The 14,687-nt window shown below is 42.9% G+C and overlaps 1 protein-coding gene across 1 annotated transcript in view; it reads right to left on the minus strand.

Annotated features, from left to right (window-relative positions):
• The window catches only part of LOC144798009 (ATP-binding cassette sub-family C member 12-like), a 2,245,771-nt gene that overhangs the window by 1,422,851 nt on the left and 808,233 nt on the right, over positions 1–14,687 (minus strand). The window contains exon 11 of the mRNA XM_078668799.1: positions 3,012–3,083. Within this exon, the coding sequence (XP_078524925.1) occupies positions 3,012–3,083 (72 nt within the window). The remainder of the gene's footprint in view (positions 1–3,011; positions 3,084–14,687) is intronic.

The raw sequence follows: 14,687 nt of genomic DNA on the forward strand, positions 1-14,687 counted from the left end.
TAGTATTGTTTTTTTCATCTTTATGCAGGTTAGTCAGTTTCTATAAATATCAATAAAAGATTGATTAGTGACAGCATAAATCAATACAGAGTGTCCCATATAGGAAATAGTCACTAAACTAACTAAAGAACCTAAGCTATCCTATTTAGAAGTGAGCCCATAAAGAGTTATTTGGAAAAGAGCAAGTTTCAGAATACGAGAAAAAAAAACTATAAAGAGTCATTCTGGAAACTCACCCAAGTTCCCTACAGCTGCAGTAGCAACCATCAATAATAGAATGATATTTGCAGTAGTATTGGTCAGGGAAAAGAGAGTCCTGAGTAAAGAAAGAATAAAGTTACCTTTAGCAGTAGCTTTCACTAACAAGGTAATGGCTCAACTCTCTCCAGTAGAAAAGTCACAACTAACTAACTTTAGCATCAGGAACTCCTCTAACTTTAGCTAGGAACCCCTCTAACTTTAGCTAGGAAATCCTCTAACTTTAGCTAAGAACACTCACCCTTATAAAATCACACAGTAATCTATCAAAACTCTATTAGATGTTAACCCTTTTATTTATTATAGGAACCACAGCAAATGTCAATGTGGTTTGATGAAGCTATGGGAACACAGATTTGAAGTCAGTGAATTCTTAATCAAGTTGCCGGTGCTAGGCACAGATGTTCTAAATAGACATGTATCAAGCTATGAGCAAGAGTTGAGAGAAAAGTAATTTAGTCCTAACTAAAGGTCACATGTAAGAATGATTGTTTAGTACAAGAGGACTTTTTTATACTATTCTATTGTCTACAAGCAAATACACTTCTCCTACATGATAATTACCTAATAAAATATTTTGCAATCATTAAATTAAACATTAGAAGGATTAATGCACTTATGAATCGAGCATATTTTTTCTGCTTGTCATCTGTCTGTGAAAAATTCCGCAGCAGCTTAAATACATTCTATGATGCAATTCTAACACGGTTTGCAAGTCAAATTTTTACTTCCGAACTAATTTCCTCCAAGTGCTAGAGATAGAGGGGACCTTTGAGGAACTCTACAGGTTATAGAAGCATGGCCAGATGTAAAAGAGCCTTTCTTAAGTCATTACAATCTGTCAGCTAGACAGGATGAAAACCGTGCAAAGGTAAAAGCTTTGGCACTGACAATCGTCCACGGTCTAGAAATAAGGATGTTGTGTTCCCTCCAATCTCAGGTATGGAAGGTTTGCAATGTCTGCAAAGTTAGGGAAAATATCAATTTGTGTCTTGTTTAGGCCTTCCTTATGTTATTCAGACAGGAAGAAGCCAGATACTTTTTAAGACACTGAAAAGTGTGCTCTGGCCCAGGCCTTGACCCCCTTCCCTTTTGAGGGCCCCCTCTCATTAACCTTTTAGGACAGCCCCACAGTGTCTAGGAATATAAAATTACCATAATGGTTGCTTACTTTGTTTTTTTAAAACCAGGTCAGGCTGTCCAGCCAGTCTAACCTCTGCATTGAAAAAGAGAGAGTATTAAAGAAAATACTTATTTTATTCTGGTTTGATTCAGCAACCACTATAATGTTTCAGTGCGACTTCCGGAACAGGGTACCGCAGCTGCTGTCTCAACAGAAGGAAAACAAAGTGTCCTCCCGCAGGTGCCCAAAATACCTGTGCAGTGGTTGTTTCTATGATACTTTCGGCAGTTGCTTCCCTGAGAGAGACCCTGGAACCTCACTGAAGAGACCTTCGAGCAGGGTTGATACGCCAGGCAAGAGAGGACTTTGCCCTCTTAGCCTGCCTCTGAGACTGGCACACAGTGCGGGTAATGCTGTCCTGATCTTACGTTCCCAGGGACACAGGTGAAGTAGGTTGGCAACTGCTGCCTTGTTTTACTTTCACATTGCATGAGGGAAAATAAGTTTTTAAAGTGGGGCGTGGTGCAGGGGTCTCGGGGTTAGTAGCGGGCTGCGAGGGACAGATTAGATCTATCGTGTTATGCACATTCGAGCATTAGAGAGAGGAAGCTTGATGAGCCTTGGACAAGGAGAGAGACATTGTGTGACACAAAGAAACACAAAGCAAAGGACAATAACGTCAAGGTCGGTATTAGGAAATTAGACACGAAATGGAAGAGGGCACAGTATGAGAATAAAATGTGAAAGGAGAGAGCAAGCTTCTAACAAGCTGATGACCTATTGAACAAGTGTGCGCACCTCGCAGAAGGGAGAGAATCACGAGAGGGGAGAACCGAGGGTGGCTGGAAGTGAGACAAAAAAAAAGCACGGGAGTTGGACATTAAAAAAAACACGCGAGTGGTAGGGGAGGTGCGAACAAGACAGAGAGGCAGAGCGAGGCCCGCGTGTCGCGGTGAAGGAGCATGCTGTAAGGCAGCTTAATGAGCGAAGAAAGAAAGGCAGATGGCAGCTGCGCGCATGCACGTGCTTGTGAACGCAAGCTTGAGGCCCGGAAAAGCCTCTGGTAGCACTTTGAAAAGCCTTAACTAAATGTCTCGCAGAGTAGCGCATGCGCTGGTTCAGAGAGACCTAAAAATGGTCTCTCTTAAGCACAGACCCAAAACATGAGACAGCAGTCCACAGAACCACATGCAGCATGCTTGTTCAGGCTCATAATCTTTCTGTTTCTCTGGTGATGGCCAGCGAGAGAAAAAACTGTTTGCAACAGGGTTGGGCCCAGATATAACTGACCAACGAAGACGGTTGTCAAGGAGCCAACTAAAGTTGCTGAGGATGAGAATGAGATGAAAGTGGATACAAAAAATCTAAGTTGTTCTAAGCACTGCACTAAAATTATTTTTGTCCTGGAGCTCCAAAAACCCTTAAGACCTCCCTGTAGGAAACACCTACATTTTCACTGCAGAGGTTGTGCGCATACACGTTTTTAACAAGCAATATTTCATTGTCGGTAATAGTGCATCTCTCCATTTTTAATGCGCCCCAAATTGCATTTAATTGTTTATGTTCAATTCAAACTCATGGACAAGTTAGAAGTTATCAGACATTTTATGGTTGGAGATTATACACTTACTTGACCTAATAAGGCTGAAATTATAGAACTTTTTCCGCTTCCAACGTTTCCACAAATCCCCAATAGTTTACCCTGCAACAGAAGTATATTGAGAAATGTTCTATTATTATCGAGAATATGAGAATTCGCAACATTTGCAGTAACCCAATGTTAGCCATTTTTATATTACGTATAGAAAGACTGTAGAAAAAAGCAAAGTGTTCTTCAATGTCAATGACGAATCAACACCAGGATATTTAAAGAACTGGATTATAGAAATAAATTCAATAGATCGTTGGTGTTAGAACTGGCTATTTCTGGTAGGCTAAGGCTGACGCCAAAGCCAGGCAGAAACCACCATTCTAGTCAGGGCAAGGGAGTCACACGCCAAGATAACCCCTGCTCACCCCCTTGGTAGCTTGGCACGAGCAGTAAGGCTAAACTCGGAGGCAATGTGTAAAGCATTTGCGCCAGCACACAACAGCAACAAAATCCTAGGCACACCACAAAAGGAACTCCACACAAGGTTATATGAAAATAACTTTTGTATTGTCAAAACACATCAGATAGAAATCACACATGTACATTGTGCCAACTGGCACGGGCAATACTCATAAGGGATTATTTACAGGAAAGGGCCACATGGGCCACTGTCAGAATCAACACTTTTAGAAATAGAAATACTGTCAGAAATTAGAATAAAAGGATATAAAATCACTGTAGAAAAAAACAACAGTTATAAATCACAACCAGTAACTACTGGTAACAGGTAAGTACCACCTATGCAACCCTAACCACCTTAGGAGACTGTCACGCAGGGGACCAGGACCTCACTAGGACCACCTGTACTGGAAAGAACAACCACCTAAGAATAAAATACATCTAGGGGTGTAAGCAAGAACACATTACACATGATGCATCAAAAACACATTCAGAGGTGCAGGGAAGGAAAAACGCATGATGCCTAAAACATTCAGAGGTGTAAGGAAAGAAAACACATGATGCATAAAAATACATTCAGCGGTGTAAGAACAAGGCACATGATGCATCAAAAACACATTCAGAGGTGCAGGGAAAGAAAAACACATGATGCATAAACCAACACATTCAGCGGTGTAATAATAAGGCACATGATGCATCATGACCACATTCAGAGGTGCAGGAAAGGAAAAACACATGATGCATAAACCAACACATTCAGAGGTGTACAATCCAGGAAGACACATGATGCATAAAAACATTCAGAGGTGCCAGAACATAACTCAATAGCGCAAAAACACATGATGCCCAAAAACATTCAGAGGTGTAAGATCAAGGTGCGTAATCATATTAAATGCATTACATTTCCTAGCACCACATCACATTGCGCAAAACTCACATTAGGCAATTACCATCAAATAGATAATCACATTACGCCTAAATAAAATCACATACCAGCCCCCATCTAATAAAGGGACTAAAGAGCCCTGTGTCCAGAATGTCAGGGCGCGCTGCCATGCAGCGCCAGTCAGGGGTGCGCCACTGGCGCAAAACCTAAACGGTGCAGGTGCCCACTACTTGCTGGGCACCTGGAAACATCACAAGACCGAAACGGTGCAGCTGCCCACTACTTGCTGGGCAGCTGTGAATCAAAACTGCGACAGGGTCCTCACTGACCCTTAGGCGCAAACTGCGCCCACTGCTGGACCACACAGGCTCTGTAAACACTCATGTCCACGTTGGAGCCACACAGGCTCTGACATAACATATGCCCCAAACGTTGGAGCCACACAGGCTCTGACACCACATATGTCCAAAACGTTGGGGTCCCCCCTCTGGGGACTCGTGATCAAAAGCAATGCCCCGTAAATACTATGGGGCGTTGTGGGGGCCATGGGCATTCTAAATAAAGGGTGCCCCAGTTAGAGCCACACAGGCTCTCTAGACAAATACAAAGTGCCCCCTGAGCCTCTCTCAGGCTCTCAGTAAAGGAAAATGCCCCCGGAACCTCTCAGGGCTCCAATCACCAGGAATGCCCCTGAAGCCCTCGTGGGCTTCGCAACAACAATGCGCCCGAAAAGCAGGAGGGGCACTGGATAGGAGGGGGCGGGCACCGGCAATGTGCCCCGACGTCCCCTCTGACAATACTGGCCAAAAGAAATGCTCCCTGAAGCCCTCGTGGCTTCACACTAACAACAAGCACGAGATCGCTCTACTGGGGGGGGCGGACACCGACAATGTGTCGCGGCGCCCCTCCCTTCTCCTCTGCCCCACTCACCGGGTCTCCTCAGACAGCGCGCAGCTCCTCTGGGCAGCGCGGGGCTCTCCTTCCCACAACGGAGCCCCGCCTGCGCCTTCCGCCGCCTCAGCTCTTCTTCTCCGGGGCTCCCTCCATGCGGCCAGCATTTCCGGTCTCCCTCTCCACACGGGAGACCGGCAACTAAGCAGAAGCAGGCTTCCCCTGGCCAGGGGGGAAGCGGAAGTGACCGCCTCGAGGCCCGGCCCACGTCACCAAAGAATCTGCCTGGCTTCCTGTCTCGCAGGGCCGCCAATGGCAGCGCGGCCCCGGGCAGGGAGGCGGGCACAGCGCCCCCTCACACGATCTCCGGGCTGGCGGCAGTGATTTCCACTCGAGGCACAACATGAGGGGTGGGCACCCTCGATAATAACAATAAAAGCGCTACTAAGCGCTTGGGGGCAAAAATAAAGCGCACTCAGCGCTATAAATGAAATGCAGCACTCTCAGGTGCTTGGAAGGAAAGTAAAGCGCTCCCTGGTGCTTTGAAGACAGTACAGCGCTCCCAAGCGCTATGGGACAAAATACAGCGCTCTCCCAGCGCTATAAGCAATAAAGCAGCCCCCATGAGTGAAGGGGGCAGGAGAGCCAGGCAAAGGGGTCCCCAAAAGTCCTGGGCAGCAAAGTCCAGCAAAAAGTCCTTCAGGGGTCCAGGGCAAGTCCATCGGGGGTCCAGGACAAGTCCATCAGGGGTCCAGGGGCTAGGCAGGGCCCCGGGATTCCCTTGGGCCCAAGCAGCAGCACGCCCCTGGCAGATTCAAGTCCAAAAACAAGAACATTTTGGAAGGGGACACAGACCCTTTTTATACTATAAAATCCTTTGTCTAAAGGGTGCAGGCAGTGTGAGAACCAGCTAGAACTCGTTATAGGGAAGTCCTTTTAGTATCAGGGACAGAGGTGACAGTCGCCCAGCGGGGAGGTGGAGCCAGCATTGTGGTCCGGCAGGCACAACCCTATTCACTCCCAGGTGCTATCTCCTCCCACTTCCCTGGCAGCAGATGCAGCCTTTCATCCACGGGCTGACTCAGACAACCTCCTGGGGGCTCCCCAGCCCCTGTCATCCTTAAACCAGACAGTCAATCCACAAGCAGGCCCAGGCACTCCTGGGCCAGGCTCACCAGCCAATCACACGCCAGGCACAAATTACAGAAATATGCCAACTTCTAAAAGTGGCACTTCTACACTAGACACAATCATGCCGCATACACCATTACGCAGCATTCAATCTCACGAGTTCGCACATATCAAACTTGACCCTGCACTCTCCACACATCAGGAACTACCATGGGCATACATATTCCCCATTCATTCCTATGGGAGGGCAGGTCACTCACCACACATACACAGAGAGCACACGCACTTTACACTGTACCACAGTGAAAAAGTGCGCAGAGGACTAAAATCACCAACACCAGGTTCTAGATACAGGCTATGAAAAAGCAAAAAGTTTCGGGGTGAACCTGCCAAAAGGGCCAGGTCCAACAGTTGGTTTGGGCGTTTAGATGTCACACTCACTGTACTGAAATGCATTTAGAAATCAATTAATAAGCACTGTATCAGGTAAATAAATTGAACAATAAAAAAATTACTAGACTTTTATCTAACTCTAATGTAATAAGAGAAGACATTAAAAATAAGACTTTGCAGTAAAAAACAATAAACAGGTCATAAACAGACTTGGTACACAAGAAGTGGAGCTTCCCAATAAATCTGAGAATGAAAAATATGAGAATGGCAATGATTTTATGATCTAATTAAATGATATGGCTTAAATTTGTATACCATTTTGCAAAAAGCTTTTCTTGGTGTAAAAATGTGCTTAATACTAAAGGTGTGATGATGAATTGTTTATCTTATGTTACTTAAGGAAATATCACACATATATGGGAATACTATGGGAAAATCAGTTAACTTTGGTATTTTTGTAAATATGAAATTATTTTATTACATAATTATCTTTCGTTTTTTTTTCAAAGGTATAATATTTTTATGTGATAGATATCTTATGATAAACACATGGTATTCTTATTTATTATTTACAGTATTATATGCTCTTTGAATTGAGCAGTAAGCTGACTATAGCTTAATAGCCAAAAAGATAAAAGTTTTTTTTGTAATGGATGCTGCAAGCATAATATAATACATTTATCTGAAGAATGGAATCAAGAGATTCCCTGCATCATGTTGATATATAAGTAACTAAATAGGCAGAACTTGTCTATGAAAGACATTCATATGAACATTTGATGTGTTTAATTTAGAGATAGGAATTCGAGAAAATGGCCTTTAAAACAAAAAAATATTTGTCAAAAAAAAATGTTCTCCTGTGCCGCGTGATGATTTAATTGTACATTTCTTCTCACCTTATTCCTTTAAATTCATTTAGGTGACAGGAAAACAGTATCACATAATTGTCTTTTGTAATTAGACTGAGCATTTTCAAATGCTTGTCTTTAACATCTGTAATTGAAGGCACCTGAAATGCTTAATGGCAAATAAGAGGCCACTATCAGTAATTTCTCTAACCTTTCAATGAACCCTGTTACTTTTTTCTGTGAGCTATGCAGGTAATTAAATCTTTACAACATGTAATTTCATTTATTCTGATTCTTTTTTTTGTATTCTTTTTTTTTTTTTAGTGGGTACATCGTTGTCATGGCATATGCATTTCATACAAAACAATGACATTCTATAATTACATAACCAATACAAAGAAGCCGAATACATATGACCACAATATAATCATATAGACATAACCTATAGGAGAAATTATTACAGAAGACAAAAAAAGCATGACCCAGAGTATAAAAAAGGGCCCTTTGTGAAATCTTGTTTTTACTTAAACTAGCGAGTAATTGGGGCCCAGATTTTCCTATCCATTTCCCGTCTTCTGCGGCCTCTCAGCCTGTAAACCACGGATTCCATATTATACATCGCTAATATCCGCATACGCTAGTTAATGAACGTGGGAGAGTCAGGGCCGATCCATTGAGATGTTATACATAATCGCAAAATGGCCTTTGCAAAAAACAAAAATCCCCTCTCAGAGCTAATCCGGGCATTAGCCACTGAACAGCCTTCTACCCCTAAAATAATTAAATCTGGTGTTAGAGTTACCGGAATAACGAGGACCAAATTAAAAAAGGTACCAATCTCCAGTAAATACGTTACTAACTTCGAACAAGTGAAAAACATATGTAGGGTATCAGCGGCCCGTGTCCCACACCTACCACAAGAGTTGTCCAGTGAACTCCCCCATTTAGAAACCTTTGCAGGAGTGTAATATAAATCAAAAGCAGACATATAATGTTGGGACCTCAGACTCCCAGTTGTTACAATTTGTTTGGCTAACTCTATAGATCCCTCTAGATCCGCATATTCTATCCCTAACTTCCTTGCCCACCTAGTACTTTGTTCGATCAAATCACCAGGTAGGCCTTCAATTAATTTTTGGTACATAACCCCGATCCGGGCTCTGTTCCCCATGATATCAATCAAAGCGATTTTACTCAGATTGGCCTCCTGCCATTTAGTAATTCTATTTGGATAGCTTATAATCAGCAAAAACTTACAACAGTCAGTCCTGGGAAGACCAAACTTCTCCTGCAAATCCATAAAAGAAACAATTTATCTTCCAAGCAGAGGTCACCTAGGGTATTAATGCCAACATTCTCCCATCTAAAAGTAATATAGTCTTGAAATATTGATGGTAACAAGGCATAAGACGAAAGAGGGGTATATACATTCATATTTGGAATCTTAAATCTATTCCGCATCTTTCTCCAGATTGAATAAGCCGACTGAATTATTTTGAACTTCGTCTTTTTATAGTAGCTTGGCTCTAAAATTTTAACTAAGCATTGTCTGGCATTATCCCACAGGGCCATCTCATATATGGTTGGGACAACAGCAGGAGAGATTCTTGCTTTTACTCCAACCAGCAATATGCCCAAATGCTGTAAAAAAGCGGCCCAATGGTAAAAAAGAAGGCTTGGTACACCCCAACCCCCCTCACTCTGGGTAGCCTCGTCCATTTAGTAGCTCCTCTGAATTTGCGATACCCCCATAAAAATATTTCTGCTTTAGAGATACAGGATGAGGAGATTTCCAGAGGTATAGCCAGGAACAAATACAAAAATTTCGGTAGAATCACCATCTTAATTACATTACTTCATCCATGCAAAGAGAGGTGTAGTTGATCCTGTCTCGCCAATGTCTTACTAGACTCATTGATAACAGGTAAAATGTTTAATTCACATATAGAGGTGACTGAGGCTAATTACTTCACCCCCCGATATGTTGCGACAGGAACTGTTACAATATCTGCCGAAAGCCCTGTATCTGTGTGGACAATTTGAGTCTTATGGATATTTAATTTGTACCCAGACACCATGCCAAACTGATCAGCTAAGTCCTTAACCGCCGGGAGGTCAGTCCTGATATCGCTCGTAAATATTGCGATATTGTCGGCATATGCCAATGACTTAAATTCGCTATTAATAACTTTTACTCCCTTAATTTGTAGACTGGCATCCAGTTTCATAAGAAATAAATCAATATATAATGAAAATAACAATGGAGAGCAAGGGCAGCCCTGCCTGGTTCCTCTACTAATACCAAAGGGGTTGAATTCTTGACCGGATATGCGAATGCAAGCTTCCAGCAAAACGTAGAGTGCCTGTATAGCTTGAATAAATTCCCTAGATATCACCTTCCAATGTAAGACAGCCCACAAAAATCTCCAGGAGACCCTTTTGAATGCTTTTTCTGCGTCCAACTGGATCATCCCGATAGGTGCCCTCATAGCCTGAGCCTAAACAAAAACAGCAATGGCTCGCCTTACATGATCCATAGTATCCCACCCAGGAATTAACCCATGTTGGCGGATATGCACTAATGGGGTAATGACTAGGGCTGGGTGTAGTTTGTGTAGCGCCACTACGCACACTACGCAGAATTTTGGAAAACAAATTGTGGAAAACGGGGGCGAATCCTGAGGGTCCGTGTGCCCAGGACAGGGGTCCCTCGTGCCTGGGCAGACTCCCTGCTCTCCCCGGCCTGGTTGGAGCCCATGAGCCCTGCAGCCCCGGAGCCCTGCAGCCCCGGAGCCCTGAAGCCCCGGAGCCCTGCAGCCCTGGAGCACGGGAGCCCTGGAGCCCCGGGTGCCCCGGATCCCTGCAGCCCACGGAGCCCTGCGGCCCCCGAGCCCTGCAGCCCCTGGAGCCGTGCAGCCCCTGAGCCCTGGAGTCCCAGAGCCCTGCAGCCCTGCAGCCCCGGCGCCCTGCAGCCCCGCAGCCCCCGAGCCCCGGAGCCCTGCAGCCCCACAGCCCCCGAGCCCTGGAGCCCTGGAGCCCTGGAGCCCTGGAGCCCTGGAGCCCTGCAGCCCCGGAGCCCTGGAGCCTCGGACCCCTGCAGCCCCGGAGCCCTGCAGCCCTGGAGCCCTGCAGCCCCTGAGCCCTGCAGCCACGGATCCCTAAACAACATATTTCTACTCATTTTGAAATTAATAATTATAATGATTCCATGTAAAAATTGAAAACAAACTTAAAAATATGACATACTATAATTATTAAAATAAAAAAGAAGCAAGCGAACCAAATAATAACAAAACACTTTTCTCACCTATATTAATAAAAAATAACTTACAGTTGTGTCACAGTTGATAGGCCTCAAAAACGAACAAATCCAAAGTATTTCAAATTAAACACTAATCCATTAAAAAAGGTATGTCCCCAAAAAAATATAAAATACAGCTATAGATCAAAAGGCTCTAATGACCCAATCCTCTCATTAACAAAACCCTCACAACCCCTACAATTTGTTCAAAGAAAATAATGCTCTAACAAACCCAAAAAATAATAAAATATATTTTCCTTTTTTTTTTTTAAACCGCATATTCAGCACCATGGTATAACGAAATGGGAAACCTGCAAGAAAAAAAACATCCTCCCACAATAACATATACAAACTCACACACATTCATTACAACATTAAATACAACATGACATAATTAAACGTCACATAACTAACACTATGGAACACCATACTTTTCTTCAAAATACATCAAACACATCAAACACTAATGTACCAAAACAACACCAAACTACACAAAAAACCAATATTTAACACCCTAAGAAGTCTAACTACACTACTACTAAAATATATGATACAAAAATGTATTCTTTCAAAAATGTGTAAAATATTTATTATATATATATATATTTTGCAGCTGCACAATACCTTTTAAGATGGCCGCTTGAAACTCACATGTTAATGCACATGCTATGCTTAAACTAAACCTCACACAATTTATTAAATTGCTAATGCGAAAGATTAAAATAATTTAATGGGATTAGAGTAGAAATAAGTTGTATACAGTGCATTCATTTATTTTTGTATTCTAACATGTCTTTCTTTGATTTTGTTATTAGTTTGTATTTGGGCCTGGAGTGTGACTGAAATCCGTACCCTACCTCACCTATGCGCAAGCGCATCCAAACCCGTCTAGAACCATGATGAATCAAATTGAAACGCAGCCAAGGTCACTGTAGCGCTTGGGAACCTCACCTCTCGACCCGAAGAGGGGAAGGAAGAAAACTATATTTCATATACAATGTATTGATCAATGTGAAATGCGGGTGGGAATAAAGCTTGGGAAAGTAAAATTAAGGGGCAGGAATATTGAACAATGAACTAAAGCAAAAGCATTACATTAGTATGATGTGATGACATCTCCCCATCTGCTTGCCCAATCATAAGTAGGAGTTTTCGCGATATTGAAACATTGGGGGGCGGTACATACACATAGAATAGTATAACTAAGGTAGGCTTAGACTTTCAATTCAAGAAACTTTATTTCGGTTTTGAATTACAAACCATAAAAGTTGCACAAACAAATACATCAGGATAAAAATTCATTGTGGAAGATAATATCAACAACAGAGTATAATCAATAATTAATTTAAAACACTAAATAATAATTGGTATGATACATTGAGACGGCAATATATAAAAGGAAGAGAGTGACAATGCATTCTTATATAGCAGCATACAGTTAATAAAAATACTATAACATTTTTAGAAAGAATTCATTATAAGTCCATAGACTTCCTATACTTAACAACTGATTTTAAGAATTCTAGTATAAAAAGTATACAATCGCCATACAAAAATTGTAGATACATCATAGCTGGCCTAACCTGACAAAAATTAAGTTTTTTTAAAAGAGGGACCAAATAGCGTTTGCGGGGGAATTTGTACAATTTACATAAAACATAAAATGCAGCATGTCCTGCGGAGACTTTCCGCCGCAGCCGCAGGGAGCTGTCTCTTTGTTAAAAACAGAACATTTTGGCCTTACAAGCAAATGATGAAACAAGTTCATCCGAAACCTGGTGAATAAAAATTTCTCGTGCGTGGACATAGTACCCAAAAGATAAGGCTCAGTATTTGGTGTTGTTTTAAACATAATGTATGTCCGAACGCTAGGTTTCTGTACCTCTTTAGCTTCCCTTGTCAATTTTCTTTCTAGGAGGAAAGCCATTTTTATTGCCTCCACATCCCCCTTGTTGATACATTCAGGGTTATCAAATAACTCACCCTGCCCTAGACTTACAATGCCTTTCCTAACATAGTTCAGCCACGGTACTGCAGATGAATTATCCACTGACAGGCAGTCTTTTAAAATCATGTGGGTCAAGGGAATATCAGGGTTTAACCACGTTTTTAACCAGCAGGTCAGAGGGCGCAGGGAGAATGCATCACTGACATACTGGATCCCCAGTTCCTCATGAGCAGCTAGGTTTGATGTTCCTCGTGGGAGACACAATAAGCGTTTCAGAAAAACATTCTCCACAATTTTTAAACAGTCTCCCGCACCCCCATATTTTGCTGCCGTAAGTTACGGTAGCCACTGATTTGGCCTTATATACTTGCAACATTGCGCCAGTAGGCTTTTTCCCCAATTTGGATGCGAAATTAAAAATTGCTGCATTCACCCTAGCAACGTCCCCGTTCTTTTTCAGAACATGAGGGCCCCATTTCAGCTTGTTATCGAAAAGGACTCCAAGATACGAGAACGTGCTAGTGAGGGGAATTTTAGCATCTCCCACTTTAAATTGAAAGTTCTTTTTTTGTGACTGCCCTACCTGCATAATATATGATTTGGAGTTATTTATTGTTAAATCCCTGTCTGTCATAAAAGCATCAAAGGCAGTTAAAAGTGCTTGTAGACCCCTTTCTGTCTTGGATATGAGGACCGCATCGTCCGCATGTAGCAGGACTGGGATTCCCCGGCGTCCCACTCTGGGACAATCAGCCCCCACCTCCCTCAAGACGCTATCTAAGTCATTAATATAAAAATTAAACAAAAAGGGAGCCAAAATACATCCTTGACGGACTCCCTTTTTGATATTAAAATCCTTTGTCACACTCAGGTCCTGGGAAAACCTAACGTTTGCTCTGGTGGACACATGTATATCTTCAAAAAAATCTACAATACCGCATTCAACCCCCTTTGCCCTCATGGACTGCCAAAGCTTCTTCCTGTTCACACAGTCAAAAGCTGAGGACAAGTCCATGAAGGCAAGGTGAATAGTCCCCTGGTGTGTCACTGTGTACTTACTTAATATCAAAAAAAGATTGAGGCACTGGGCAGTGGTAGATCGCCCCCTGCAGAACCTATACTGAGTGTTGGACATGATCTTATTGTCCTCTGCCCACAATGTGAGCCTTTGCAGGAGAACCCTCCCCTACTTTCACCATAGAATCTATAAGTGATATGGGTCTGTAACAGTGCGGACTGCTTTTGTCCCCTTTTTTAAAAACGGGGACTATAGTAGAAGTCGCCCATGACTGAGGGCAGCCATGTTGTGCCGCAGCGTTGAAAACAGACTCCAGTATTGGCGCCCAAAAGGAGGGGTCAGACTTAAAAAGATCTTGGGGGATCCCATCGGGACCAGGGGCTTTACCAGCTGTTAAGCCTACAATTCCTTCCAATATTTCACCCCTCCCAAACTTAAGTTCTGCAACATTGAGGCTGGATGCCAGCCTATCATTCTGTTCAAAGGGACAGGCATACATCTACTCAAAATGAGCCTCCCATTCCTCCTTAGATATATAACATTCAAGGCCTCCTCCTGCCTCCTGATCAAAGAATGGTTTATTTAGTACACTCCAGAACTTTGAGCTATTCTTAAGGGTTTCAGGGTCCAATAGCTGTCGCCAAGCCTCATCCCTTAGGGCACCCTTACGTGTAGCTAACGCTACTTTGTAATCCCTTCAACACACTAGGACGTCAGCTTGCACTCTGGGGATGATGGCTAGGACTTCCCTCAGCCTTTTCACTGTCTTTGAGCAGTGCTGATCAACCCATCTGGGGCCCACATTTGTTTGTTTCTTGGCTGGTGCAGATAACAACTCAG

This window comes from Lissotriton helveticus, chromosome 12, assembly GCF_964261635.1.
Source record: "Lissotriton helveticus chromosome 12, aLisHel1.1, whole genome shotgun sequence".
In the NCBI taxonomy this organism is placed as follows: domain Eukaryota; kingdom Metazoa; phylum Chordata; class Amphibia; order Caudata; family Salamandridae; genus Lissotriton; species Lissotriton helveticus.